Below are 15,000 nucleotides of genomic sequence, written 5' to 3' on the forward strand. Positions count from 1 at the left end.
GTGTGTGTGTGTGTGTGTGTGTGTGTGTGTGTGTGAGTGAGTGAGGGTGACTGTGTGTGAGTGAGTGTGTGTGAGTGTGACTGTGTGTGTGAGCTCTCACCTCCTAGTGTGACGTTTCCATGTAGAAAACGACCCTGGTAGATGAGCCTCAGGATATTAGGACTGCTGACCTGTTCCTCCTCCCAGTCTGAAAGAGAGATGAAGATCACCCTCATCATCATTATCATCATCACCGTTGTCACCATCATCTATATATAGTCTATATATAGTATTCCCAGTTTTTCTGTGTGATTATGTCTCATGGGAGAGAGAAAGATAGAGAGACAGGAAGATAAGGAATAGAGAAGAGGGAGAGGGGAGAGGGAGAGAGAAGAGAGAGAGAGGAGAGGGAAGAGAGGAGAGAGAAAGAGAGGAGAGGGAAGAGAGGAGAGAGAAAGAGAGGAGAGGGAAGAGAGGAGAGAGAAATAGAGGAGAGGGAAGAGAGAAGAGAGAAAGAGAGGAGAGGAGAGGGAGAGAGAGAGGGGAGAGAAGAGAGGAGAGGAGACAGAGTGAAGAGAGGGGAGAGGGAGAAAGGGAAGAAAGGAGAGGGGAGAGAGGAGGGGGAGAGGGAGAGAAGAGAGGGGAGAGAGGAGGGGGAGAGAGGAGAGAGAGTAGAGGGAAGAGAGGAGAGGGAGGCAGTGGAGTCTGGACACCATATCTGAATCCTAAACTAACCCACACACACAGATGTGATACAGGGCCCGTGAGGAGTTCTGGCCCAGGGCCTTCGAGTGATAGCTACAGTATCTTTGAGGTCATTAAGGTGTAAGACGTTAGATTCCCACCAGAGTCCCTCTTCAGAGAGCTGTAGCACCAGACACACTGTGGAGGAGTCCAGTAGATAGTCATTGTAATACTAAGCCACAGCTTTGTGAGGTGGCACGAATGACATTTTTTCTTTGTCCAGTAGCCGTTTTGCTCCAGGGACGTCCCCGAAGACGATTTGAAGACATCCTCAGAACGACGTGTCATTGTCCCCGGGAGGTTATTGTCTAGCTCAAAATGTTTTCACGTGTAGTTTCCTGGTATCCTGTGTAGTTTCCTGGTATCCTGTGTAGTTTCCTGGTATCATGTGTAGTTTCCTGGTATCCTGTGTAGTTTCCTGGTATCCTGTGTAGTTTCCTGGTATCCTGTGTAGTTTCCTGGTATCCTGTGTAGTTTCCTGGTATCATGTGTAGTTTCCTGGTATCATGTGTAGTTTCCTGGTATCATGTGTAGTTTCCTGGTATCCTGTGTAGTTTCCTGGTATCCTGTGTAGTTTCCTGGTATCCTGTGTAGTTTCCTGGTATCATGTGTAGTTTCCTGGTATCATGTGTAGTTTCCTGGTATCCTGTGTAGTTTCCTGGTATCCTGTGTAGTTTCCTGGTATCATGTGTAGTTTCCTGGTATCATGTGTAGTTTCCTGGTATCCTGTGTAGTTTCCTGGTATCATGTGTAGTTTCCTGGTATCATGTGTAGTTTCCTGGTATCATGTGTAGTTTCCTGGTATCCTGTGTAGTTTCCTGGTATCATGTGTAGTTTCCTGGTATCCTGTGTAGTTTCCTGGTATCATGTGTAGTTTCCTGGTATCACGTGTAGTTTCCTGGTATCACGTGTAGTTCCAAGGTATCTGTGTAGTTTCCTGGTATCCTGTGTAGTTTCCTGGTATCCTGTGTAGTTTCCTGGTATCCTGTGTAGTTTCCTGGTATCATGTGTAGTTTCAATGTGTCACGTATAGCTTCCTGGTGTCACGTGTAAGGGTCACCCATTGGCCAGTTGTAATGTGTGTCTGTGAGGCAGGGCCGGCCCTGGGCATAAGCGACATAAGGGGCTTTATAAAACACATTTAATAAATGTAATTGATATCAAATGGAACATGGCAAAATGTGTAGAATCTGATGAAATGTGTTTATAAATGGCTACATTTCTCTCCGCCCCATGGCAAAATGTGTAGAATCTGATGAAATGTGTTTATAAATGGCTACATTTCTCTCCGCCCCATGGCAAACTGTGTAGAATCTGATGAAATGTGTTTATAAATGGCTACATTTCTCTCCGCCCCACGGCAAAATGTGTAGAATCTGATGAAATGTGTTTATAAATGGCTACATTTCTCTCCGCCCCATGGCAAAATGTGTAGAATCTGATGAAATGTGTTTATAAATGGCTACATTTCTCTCCGCCCCACGGCAAAATGTGTAGAATCTGATGAAATGTGTTTATAAATGGCTACATTTCTCTCCGCCCCATGGCAAAATGTGTAGAATCTGATGAAATGTGTTTATAAATGGCTACATTTCTCTCCGCCCCATGGCAAAATGTGTAGAATCTGATGAAATGTGTTTATAAATGGCTACATTTCTCTCCGCCCCACGGCAAAATGTGTAGAATCTGATGAAATGTGTTTATAAATGGCTACATTTCTCTCCGCCCCACGGCAAAATGTGTAGAATCTGATGAAATGTGTTTATAAATGGCTACATTTCTCTCCGCCCCATGGCAAAATGTGTAGAATCTGATGAAATGTGTTTATAAATGGCTACATTTCTCTCCGCCCCATGGCAAAATGTGTAGAATCTGATGAAATGTGTTTATAAATGGCTACATTTTCTCTCCGCCCCATGGCAAAATGTGTAGAATCTGACAAAATGTGTTTATAAATTGCTACATTTCTCTCCGCCCCATGGCAAAATGTGTAGAATCTGATGAAATGTGTTTATAAATGGCTACATTTCTCTCCGCCCCATGGCAAAATGTGTAGAATCTGATGAAATGTGTTTATAAATGGCTACATTTCTCTCCGCCCCACGGCAAAATGTGTAGAATCTGATGAAATGTGTTTATAAATGGCTACATTTCTCTCCGCCCCATGGCAAAATGTGTAGAATTGCAGGAAATGAACGTAATTGTTTTTCTTCTTCTCCGCAGCCAAGAGGGGGAACACTAGAATGTTTCACCTGCAAGATGGGCGCCTCCCCCCAAACCAAATCTTATTTAGGGCCCCCAAAAAGACAGAGCTGGCCCTGCTGTGAGGTGTCACTCACCCATTGGCCAGTTGTCGTAAACGTGTTTGGCGATGTCTGCGGCCGAGGCGTTGGGGGAGAACAGGAACTCTTTCGTCTTCCCACTGACCAGGATGAGACGTAGGTTCATCTGAAACACACAAGGGGAGAGGAAGGGAAATCACTTTAAATCACGTTACCAAATCAGCTTATAGCTCATAGCCTGAGAGAGCCCTGCAACACACACACACACACACACACACACAGTAGAGTGCAAACAACACAATTTCTCTCTCTCACACATACACTCACACTCACAGGTACACACATAGCACTACAGGAATTTACAAACAATACAATCTCTCTCTCACAAAACAAACACACACACACACACACACACACACATATACACACACATACACACACACACACACACACACACACACACACACACACACACACACACACACACACACACACACACACACACACACACACACACACACACACACACACACACACACACACAGGAAACCAGGTGTGTTTATGAACTCTTATTTTTTTTAAAGGTATTGTTCACTAGGGTAGAATTATTATTTTTTTAAATACACAATGTACCTTCAGAGATACACACATGGTACTGTTCGCTAACCTGAAGGGTACATGTACGGATTATTTCTTCAAATCCACCCCAAAACCATCATTACTCTAATTTACAGCGTTAATCACAGGAGGTGGAGGCTCATAGTAATGTTTGATACCGTTCCACCCATTCCACTGATTCCACTCCAGTCATTACCACGAGCCCCGTCCTCCATTCCACTCCAGTCATTACCACGATCCAGTCATTACCCACGAGCCCCGTCCTCCATTCCACCAGTCATTACCACGAGCCCGTCCTCCATTCCACTCCAGTCATTACCACGAGCCCCGTCCTCCATTCCACTCCAGTCATTACCACGAGCCCCGTCCTCCATTCCACTCCAGTCATTACCACGAGCCCGTCCTCCATTCCACTCCAGTCATTCCACGAGCCCCGTCCTCCATTCCACTCCAGTCATTACCACGAGCCCCGTCCTCCATTCCACTCCAGTCATTACCACGAGCCCGTCCTCCATTCCACTCCAGTCATTACCACGAGCCCCGTCCTCCATTCCACTGATTCCACTCCAGTCATTACCACGAGCCCCGTCCTCCATTCCACTCCAGTCATTACCACGAGCCCGTCCTCCATTCCACTCCAGTCATTACCACGAGCCCCGTCCTCCATTTCCATTACCACGAGCCCCGTCCTCCATTCCACTCCAGTCATTACCGAGCCCCGTCCTCCATTCCACTCCAGTCATTACCCGTCCTCCATTCCCATTCCACCCAGTCATTACCACGAGCCCCGTCCTCCATTCCACTGATTCCACCAGTCATTACCACGAGCCCCGTCCTCCATTCCACTGATTCCACTCCAGTCATTACCAGCCCCGTGCTCCATTCATTCCACTCCAGTCATTACCACGAGCCCCATCCTCCATTCCACTGATTCCACTCCAGTCATTACCACGAGCCCGTCCTCCATTCCACCCATTCCACTCCAGTCATTACCACGAGCCCCGTCCTCCATTCCACTGATTCCACTCCAGTCATTACCACGAGCCCCGTGCTCCATTCCACCGATTCCACTCCAGTCATTACCACGAGCCCCGTCCTCCATTCCACTGATTCCACTCCAGCCATTCATCCTCCATTCCACTGATTCCACTCCAGCCATTACCATGAGCCCGTCCTCCATTCCACCCATTCCACTCCAGTCATTACCACGAGCCCCGTCCTCCATTCCACCCATTCCACTCCAGTCATTACCACGAGCCCCGTCCTCCATTCCACCCATTCCACTCCAGCCATTTCCCTCCTGATTAAGGTGATATCAACCTCCTGTGTTTAATGATTTGCCCACTGGTTCCACTCCAGTCTCCATCCTCCACTCCAGTCATTCCCTCCATTCCACTCCAGTCATTACCCAGCCCGTCCTCCATTCCACTCCAGTCATTACCACGAGCCCGTCCTCCATTCCACTCCAGTCATTACCACGAGCCCCGTCCTCCATTCCACTCCAGTCATTACCACGAGCCCCGTCCTCCATTCCACTCCAGTCATTACCACGAGCCCCGTCCTCCATTCCACCCATTCCACCCAGTCATTACCACGAGCCCCGTCCTCCATTCCACTTCCCACGAGCCCCGTCCTCCATTCCACTGATTCCACTCCAGTCATTACCATGAGCCCCGTGCTCCATTCCACTGATTCCACTCAGTCATTACCACGAGCCCCGTCCTCCATTCCACTGATTCCACTCCAGTCATTACCACGAGCCCGTCCTCCATTCCACCCATTCCACTCCAGTCATTACCACGAGCCCCGTCCTCCATTCCACTGATTCCACTCCAGCCATTACCACGAGCCCCGTCCTCCATTCCACTGATTCCACTCCAGCCATTACCATGAGCCCGTCCTCCATTCCACCCATTCCACTCCAGTCATTACCACGAGCCCCGTCCTCCATTCCACCCATTCCACTCCAGTCATTACCACGAGCCCCGTCCTCCATTCCACCCATTCCACTCCAGTCATTACCACGAGCCCCGTCCTCCCTGATTAAGGTGATATCAACCTCCCGTGCTGTTGAAATAACACTACAATAGAACAGACGTTTCATGTTGTCATTATAATAAGGTTGGTAACACAAATCTGTTGCAGCTCAAGTCGATTAAAGTCCCACAATGCAATGCTCTCTCTAGGGGCTGGCTGGGTAGCTAGCGACACACAATAGCCACCAAAGATAATATCCGCATGTGAAGTAGCTAGTTAGCTGTAAAATGGGCTAAACAAACTGCACTCTGTCGCCACTGACTTGTTAAATAAAAGGTCAAATAAAAAAGACAATAATAAAATATAAAGATTTAAAATATAATATAAAATATAATATATATATAAAATATAAAAATAAAACATTTTTAACCTGCCTCACAGACGCATGAAATGCACCCTGGACTGAAGAGCCAGATAAATAGGAGAAATGTGTTAGACCCTCTGTTAAATTACACATTTCTCCAGGTAGGAATATCGCAAAAAATATAAACAATGGCTCTGATTCAGATATGTTGGATTAAATGACACATTTCGGATGAATCCATTCAGTTGTACAACTGACTAGGTATCCCCCCCCTTTCCTTTCTGTTGTACAACTGACTAGGTAACCCCCTTTCCCTTTCTGTTGGACAACTGACTAGGTATCCCCCTTTCCTTTCTGTTGGACAACTGACTAGGTATCCCCCTTTCCTTTCTGTTGACAACTGACCTTCCTTTCTGTTGTACAACTGACTAGGTATTCCCCTTTGTGTTGTACAACTGACTAGGTATCCCCTTTCTGTTGTACAACTGACTAGGTATCCCCCTTTCTGTTGTACAACTGACTAGGTATCCCCCTTTCTGTTGTACAACTGACTAGGTATCCCCCTTTCCTTTCTGTTGGACAACTGACTAGGTATCCCCCTTTCTGTTGGACAACTGACTAGGTATCCCCCTTTCTGTTGGACAACTGACTAGGAATCCCCCTTTCTGTTGGACAACTGACTAGGAATCCCCCTTTTTCTGTTGGACAACTGACTAGGTATCCCCCTTTCCTTTCTGTTGGACAACTGACTAGGTATCCCCTTTCCTTTCTGTTGGACAACTGACTAGGTATCCCCCTTTCCTTTCTGTTGGACAACTGACTAGGTATCCCCCTTTCCTTTCTGTTGGACAACTGACTAGGTATCCCCTTTCCTTTCTGTTGTACAACTGACTAGGTATCCCCTTTCTTTTGTACAACTGACTAGGTATCCCCCTTTCTGTTGTACAACTGACTAAGTATCCCCCTTTCCTTTCTGTTGGACAACTGACTAGGTATCCCCTTTCCTTTCTGTTGGACAACTGACTAGGTATCCCCCCCTTTCTGTTGGACAACTGACTAGGTATCCCCCTTTCTGTTGGACAACTGACTAGGTATCCCCTTTCCTTTCTGTTGGACAACTGACTAGGTATCCCCCTTTCTGTTGTACAACTGACTAGGTATCCCCTTTCCTTTCTGTTGGACAACTGACTAGGTATCCCCCTTTCCTTTCTGTTGTACAACTGACTAGGTATCTCCTTTCTGTTGTACAACTGACTAGGTATCCCCTTTCTGTTGTACAACTGACTAGGTATCCCCCTTTCTGTTGTACAACTGACTAGGTATCCCCCTTTCTGTTGTACAACTGACTAGGTATCCCCCCTTTCTGTTGTACAACTGACTAGGTATCCCCCTTTCTGTTGGACAACTGACTAGGTACCCCCTTTCTGTTGGACAACTGACTAGGTACCCCCTTTCTGTTGTACAACTGACTAGGTATCCCCTTTCTGTTGGACAACTGACTAGGTATCCCCCTTTCTGTTGTACAACTGACTAGGTATCCCCTTTCTGTTGGACAACTGACTAGGTATCCCCCTTTCTGTTGACAACTGACTAGGTATCCCCCCTTTCTGTTGTACAACTGACTAGGTATCCCCCTTTCTGTTGGACAACTGACTAGGTATCCCCCCCCCTTTCTGTTGTACAACTGACTAGGTATCCCCCTTTCTGTTGGACAACTGACTAGGTATCCCCCCTTTCTGTTGGACAACTGACTAGGTATCCCCCTTTCTGTTGTACAACTGACTAGGTATCCCCCTTTCTGTTGGACAACTGACTAGGTATCCCCCTTTCTGTTGTACAACTGACTAGGTATCCCCCTTTCTGTTGTACAACTGACTAGGTATCCCCCCTTTCTGTTGTACAACTGACTAGGTATCCCCTTTCTGTTGGACAACTGACTAGGTATCCCCCTTTCTGTTGGACAACTGACTAGGTATCCCCCTTTCTGTTGGACAACTGACTAAGTATCCCCCTTTCCTTTCTGTTTACAACTGACTAGGTATCCCCTTTCCTTTCTGTTGTACAACTGACTAGGTATCCCCTTTCTGTTGGACAACTGACTAGGTATCCCCCTTTCTGTTTACAACTGATAAAAATCCCCCTTTCTGTTGGACAAAAGGTATCCCCCTTTCTGTTGCAACAACTGACAAAGATTTTACTGTTACAACTGACAGGTATCTTTCTGTTGGACAACTGACTAGGTATGGGGCCTGTTGTACAACTGACTAAGTATCCCCCTTTCCTTTCTGTTGTACAACTGACTAGGCCCCCCCTTTCTGTTGGACAACTGAAGGCCCCCCTTTCTGTTGGACAACTGACTAGGCCCCCTTTCTGTTGGACAACTGACTAGGTATCCCCCTTTCTGTTGGACAACTGACTAGGCCCCCCCTTTCTGTTGGACAACTGACTAGGCCCCCCTTTCCTTTCTGTTGGACAACTGACTAGGTATCCCCCTTTCTGGGACAACTGACTAGGTATCCCCCTTTCCTTTCTGTTGGACAACTGAAGGCCCCCCCTTTCTGTTGGACAACAAGGCCCACCCTTTCTGGGACAACTGGTACCCCCCTTTCTGGGACAACTGGCCCCCCACTTTCTGGGACAAGGCCCCCTTTCCTTTCTGTTGGACAACTGAAGGCCCCCCACTGGGGACAACTGAAGGCCCCCCTTTCTGGGACAACTGGCTAGGTACCCACTGGGAACTGAAGGCCCACCCTTTCTGGGGAGCACTGAGGCCCATCCCCTTTCCTTTCTGGGACAACTGACTAGGCCCACCCTTTCTGGGACAACTGACTAGGTATCCCCCTTTCTGGGACAACTGAAGGCCCCCCTTTCTGTTGGACAACTGACAGGTATCCCCCTTTCTGTTGGACAACTGACTAGGTATCCCCTTTCTGTTGGACAACTGACTAGGTATCCCCCTTTCTGTTGGACAACTGGCAGGTATCCCCCTTTCTGTTGTACAACTGGCTAAGTATTTCCTTTCCTTTCTGTTGGACAACTGACTAGGTATCCTCATTCTGTTGGACAACTGACAGGTATCCCCCTTTCTGTTGTATAACTGACTAGGTATCCCCCTTTCCTTTCTGTTGGACAACTGACAAGGTATCCCCCCTTTCTGTTGACAACTGATGAATCCCCCTTTCTGTTCAACTGACTAGGTATCCCCTTTCTGTTGGACAACTGACTAGGTATCCACCTTTCTGTTGGACAACTGACTAGGTATCCCCCTTTCTGTTGTACAACTGACTAGGTATCCCCCTTTCTGTTGGACAACTGACTTTCCCCCTTTCTGTTGGACAACTGACTAGGTACCCCCCCTTTCCATTTCATTCGAGAGATGACAACCTCCTGAGTTATGACGTCGGCCAGTGTTGAAACGTCTGACGGACGTTTTTTTTTTAAATATAAAAATATACTGAACAAAAATACATAAAAGATGACAATTTCAAAGATTTTACTAAAAGTTACAGTTCATATAAAGGAAAGCCACGTGGGTGGGGCCTGTTAGGGCATAGGTCACACCCACTGGGGAGCAAGGCCCACCCACTGGGGAGCAAGGCCCACCCACTTGGGAGCAAGGCCCACCCACTGTTCAGCAAGGCCCACCCACTTGGGAGCAAGGCCCACCCACTGGGGAGCAAGGCCCACCCATATGGGAAAAGGCCCACCCACTGGGGAGCAAGGCCCACCCACTGGGAGCAAGGCCCACCCACTGGGGAGCAAGGCCCACCCACTGGGGAGCAAGGCCCACCCACTGGGGAGCAAGGCCCACCCACTGGGGAGCAAGGCCCACCCACTTGGGAGCAAGGCCCACCCACTGGGGAGCAAGGCCCACCCACTGGGAGCAAGGCCCACCCACTTGGGAGCAAGGCCCACCCACTTGGGAGCAAGGCCCACCCACTGGGAGCAAGGCCCACCCACTTGGGAGCAAGGCCCAAAAATCAGAATGAGTATTTCCCCACAAAATTTATTACAGACTCCTCATTGTGTTGTGTGGCAAAACTGCACATTTTAGTGTGGCCTTTTATTGTCCCCAGCACAAGGTGCACCTGTGTAATGATCATGCTGTTTAAATCAGATTTTGATATGCCACACCTGTCAGGTGGATGGATTATCTTGACAAAAGATAAAATGCTCACTAACAGGCATGGAAACACATTTGTGCAGAACATTTTAGCCAAATAAGCTTATTTTTTGTGTGCGTATGGAACATTTCTGGGATCTTTTATTTCAGCTCATGAAACACGGGACCAAATAGATATTTCTGTTCAGTGTAGTCAGAGTGACTTTATGCTACGAACACCACATGTTCAGTGGAGTCAGGTGTTAATGCTACGTCACACCACATGTTCAGTGTAGTCAGAGTGACTTTATGGAAGTCACAGACATGTTCAGTGTAGTGAGGTGACTTTATGGAAGAACACCACATGTTCAGTGGAGTCAGTGTTAATTGCTACGAACAGACAGTCTGTAGTCAGGTTTAATAGGAAGAACAGACATGTTCAGTGTAGTGAGAGTGACTTTGTATCATGGCACAATATGTTTTTAATATAAAAAGGTACAATCAGTCTGTAATATTCCTGGAAAGTAGGGAATTATGCAGGAAATCCTTTGTAATATTCCTGGAAACGGGAGGGAACAAGCAGGAAATCTTGTCTGTAATATTCCTGGAAAGGGAGGGAAAAGCAGGAAATCAAACTGTAGGGTGCTTATGCTGTCTGTAATATTCCTGGAAACGGGAGGGAACAAGGGAAATCCTGAGTTTAACAACCAATCAATTCATTCAAACTGGAAGAAGGAAGCAACACTAAATCTACCATTAATAAAAATAAAGTTTATTATTATTATTATTTATTAAATATGTTTAATTTAACTAAAGTTACTTTGAAAAGTAGTTCACTACATCCAAAGTCGTGGTGAAACATTTTCATATCTAAATCTGCATTGGCAAAGACTACAAATTGCAAGGTCAGATCGGTCTGGAGTCAGGTCCCGAACAGATCAGTCTGGAGTCAGGTGTTAATTCCCTCTTTCTCCCAGATCAGTCTGGAGTCAGGTGTTCTTCGCTCTCAGGTGAACAGATCAGTCTGGAGTTAGGTGGTAATAGGAAGAACAGATCAGTCTAGTCAGGTGTTAATTCCCGAACAGATCAGTCTGGAGTCAGGTGTTAATTGCACGAACAGATCAGTCTGGAGTTAGGTGTTGACACTGTGTAATTCAGTCTATTACACACAACAACTGTTTCAAGTAAGAATTATGCAGGTTTGATGGCAGAAAATAATGGGAATTCTTGCCTAAGACACCAGAGCTCCCGGCATCGAAATAGCTAAACAGCTAACTTCAAACCAATGTGGTGTCTCGGTGTATTCTCCCTTATGGTTTGGAACAGGAAAATGGAACATTCTCCCCTCTCCCTTACCTCTCCCTCTCTCTCCCCCCCTCTATGTCACTCTCCCCTCTCTCTCTCTCTCTCCCTCTCTCCCTCCCTCTCCTCCCTCCCTCTCCCTCTACCTACCTCTCCCTCTCCCCCCTCCCCTCTCCCCTCCCCTCTCTATCCCTCTCCCCTCTCTCCCTCTCCCCCTCCCTCCCCCTCTCTCTCTCCCTCTCCCTCTACCTCCCTCTCTCTCATGTACAGTATGTCCTCTTGTGATTGTGTTATTTCATCTGATGTTATCTGATACTCTTCTGCTTTGACAATGCATTTCCTGCCAATAAAGCTTTATTAAAGATAAGAGCGTGAGAGAGAGAGAGGGGGATAGAGAACCAGAAACAGGGATAAAGAGAGAGTCACAGAGAGAGGGATAGAGAACCAAAAACAGGGATAGAGAGAGAGTCACAGAGAGGGGGGGAGCAAAAAGACAGACAAAAAAAGATGGAGAGAGAGAGGGAAAAAAGAGAGGGGAGAAGTCATTGCAGATTCTCTCTTTTGGTAACCATGGGGTTTCCACGGTGTTACTATGGCACGTCACCATGACAACAGCCGGTGCAATGGTGAGTTGCTGACCTGGTAACACCTTTAACACAGAGCAACCTGGATACCTATTTGTCCCTTCTCCTCCTACCTCACACTTGGCTTCTGTCTCTCACTCTCGTTCTTCCTTCTCTCACCGTGCTCTTTCTCCAATCATCTAGTTTTAAACTCTACGGCTGTTCTCCCTCGCAGGCTCCCCCTTGCTTTTCATTCTTTCTCTCCATCCCTCAGATTTTTCTGTACCTCCTTTTCTCTCTCTCTCTCTCTCTCTCTCTCTCTCTCTCTCTCGTGGCTCCCTCTCCTTCCCTGAAGGCAGGCCTCTTCTCCCTCTCCTTCCCTGAAGGCAGGCCTCATCTCCCTCTCTCTCTCTCCCTCGTGGCTCCCTCTCCTTCCCTGAAGGCAGACCTCAGGCTCATTTTCTCTCTCTCCCGTGGCTCCCTCCTTCCCTGAAGGCAGGCCTCTTCTCCCTCTCCTTCCCTGAAGACAGGCCTCTTCTCTCTCTCATTTTTCTCTTTCTTCCTTGTGGCTCCCTCTCCTTCCCTGAAGGCAGGCCTCTTCTCTCTCTCCTTTTCTCTCTCCCTCATGGCTCCCTCTCCTTCCCTGAAGGCAGGCCTCTTCTCTCTCTCCTTTTCTCTCTCCCTCGTGGCTCCCTCTCCTTCCCTGAAGGCAGGCCTCTTCTCTCTCTCCTTTTCTCTCTCCCTCATGGCTCCCTCTCCTTCCCTGAAGGCAGGCCTCTTCTCTCTCTCTCCTTTTCTCTCTCCCTCGTGGCTCCCTCTCCTTCCCTGAAGGCAGGCCTCTTCTCCCTCTCCTTCTCTCTCTCTACCTCGGGGTACTCCATCCCCCTCTTTCTTTCTTCCACAGAGGGAATATTAGAACTTCTTAGGGCTAGGACCCTTTTTTTCTCAATTTCCACCTGAATGACATGCCCAAAGTAAACTGCTTGTTGCTCAGGCCCTGAAGCCAGGATATGCATATAATTGGTACCATTGGAAGGAAAACACTGAAGTGTGTAGTGGTAAAATAATGTAGGATAATATAACACAATAGATATGGTAAGAAAAAAAATCAAAAGAAAAACCAACCAGATTTCTTTTTTGAGAGAGAGACCATCCTCTTCGAATGGCAAGTATGAGGCAAGTATTATTTTGAAAATAGCTCCCTGGATGCAATTCCTATGGCTTCCACAGGGTGTCAGCAGTCTATGATCAAGATTTCAGGCTTGTAACTTCAAAAACGAAGAAGAAATATCAGTTTTAGAACAGGGACACCGTTTTGGAAATTCGTGTTTGCGCGCGCCATGAAGACAAGATGCACCTGTTAAAATCGGTTTCCTATTGAACATACTTCTTTCCGTAATAAATATTACAGTTTGATTATTACATTTTAGTGTTTCTGAGGAGTAAATATAAACGTATTTTGACTTGTTGAAACAAAGTTTAGGGATTTTCAGATTCCTTTCTCTGCATGTTAAACGAGTGGATTACTCAAATCGATGGCGCCAACTAAAGAGACTTTTTGGGATTTAAAGAAGGATTTTATCAAACAAAACGGCACTACATGTTATAGCTGGGACGCTTTGGATGACAAATCAGAGGAATATTTTCAAAAAGTAACTGAATATTTGATAATTGTTTTTGAATGTATGAAACCTGTGCCGGTGGAAAATTATTTTGTTGTGGGGCGCCGTCCTCAAACAATCACATGGTATGTTTTCACTGTAATGGCTACTGTAAATCGGACAGTGCCGTTAGATTAACAAGGATTTAACCTTTCAACCGATATAAGACACTTGTATGTATCTAAATGTTTACTATCTATAATATCCATGATTAAGCCAGCGGGACACCTAGCCGTGACACCTAGCCACCTAGCCGTAGGAGGTGGTAATGAGGAGTCACAGTCGGGAGAGGGAAATCTAAACCAACCAGCAGCTGGGGAGAAGGGAGCAACACTCACCGCTTTAATTACTTTAATTAGTGTACAATAATGATAACGCCTTTTAATCCTTGACTAATATACAGCGAGGCTTTTCCCCCGGTGATTTAAAGCACATTCGGAATGTATTCAGACCTCTTGACTTTTTCCACATTTTGTTACATTACAGCCTTATTCTGAATTAGATTCAATTGTTTTTCCCCCTCATCAATCTACACACAATACCCCATAATGACAAACGCAAAAACATGTTTTTGCAGAGTTATTAAGAATAAAAAGCTGAAATATCACATTTACATTAATATACAGACCCTTACTCAGTACTTTGTTGAAGCACCTTTGGCAGTAATTACAGCCTTGAGTCTTCTTGGGTATGACTCTATAAGATTGGCAGACCTGTATTTGGGGAGTTTCTACCATTCTTCTCTGCAGATCCTCTCAAGCTGTGTTACGCACGCCTCTATGAAGAGGGAACGCAACATCCTGCTACAACTAAACTCTCCGTGAAGTGAAAAAGGTATGGACTGTAGGTGCGAGTAAGGATGACAACAGGCAGAATGTGGTACCGTTTATAAGGACTTTATTCCTTTACACGGGATTTATATGGGGAAAAGGGGCTGGACGGAACCAAAGCAAAGAAAGTAAACCTCAAAGCCCCCCCCCTCTCCTATCTTACCTGCCTACCCACTACTTACCTAATTTAGCACCACCTGGTGCCCTAACCAAAATACATATCAATGGAAATCAAATTTATCAACCCATGGAAGTCTGGATTTGGAGTCACACTCAAAATTAAAGTGGAAAACCACACTACAGGCTGATCCAACTTTCATGTAATGTCCCTATTAAAACAAGTCAAAATGAGGCTCAGTAGTGTGTGTGGCCTCCACGTGCCTGTATGACCTCCATACAACGCCTGGGCATGCTCCTGATGAGGTGGCGGATGGTCTCCTGAGGGATCTTCTCCCAGACCTGGACTAAAGCATCCGCCAACTCCTGGACAGTCTGTAGTGCAACGTGGCGTTGGTGGATGGAGTGAGACATGATGTCCCAGATGTGCTCAATTGGATTCAGGTCTGGGGAATGGGCGG

General features: G+C 46.6%; 1 protein-coding gene across 2 annotated transcripts in view; it reads right to left on the reverse strand.

Annotated features, from left to right (window-relative positions):
• The window catches only part of LOC121841383 (ubiquitin-like protein 3), a 62,658-nt gene that overhangs the window by 11,069 nt on the left and 36,589 nt on the right, over window positions 1-15,000 (reverse strand). For both annotated transcript variants that reach the window (XM_042309205.1, XM_042309204.1), the window contains 2 exons: window positions 3,063-3,171; window positions 101-187 (listed from right to left, as the gene is read on the reverse strand). In XM_042309205.1, the coding sequence (XP_042165139.1) occupies window positions 101-187; window positions 3,063-3,171 (196 nt within the window). The remainder of the gene's footprint in view (window positions 1-100; window positions 188-3,062; window positions 3,172-15,000) is intronic.

This window comes from Oncorhynchus tshawytscha, linkage group LG30 (genome assembly GCF_018296145.1).
Source record: "Oncorhynchus tshawytscha isolate Ot180627B linkage group LG30, Otsh_v2.0, whole genome shotgun sequence".
Lineage (NCBI taxonomy): Eukaryota > Metazoa > Chordata > Actinopteri > Salmoniformes > Salmonidae > Oncorhynchus > Oncorhynchus tshawytscha.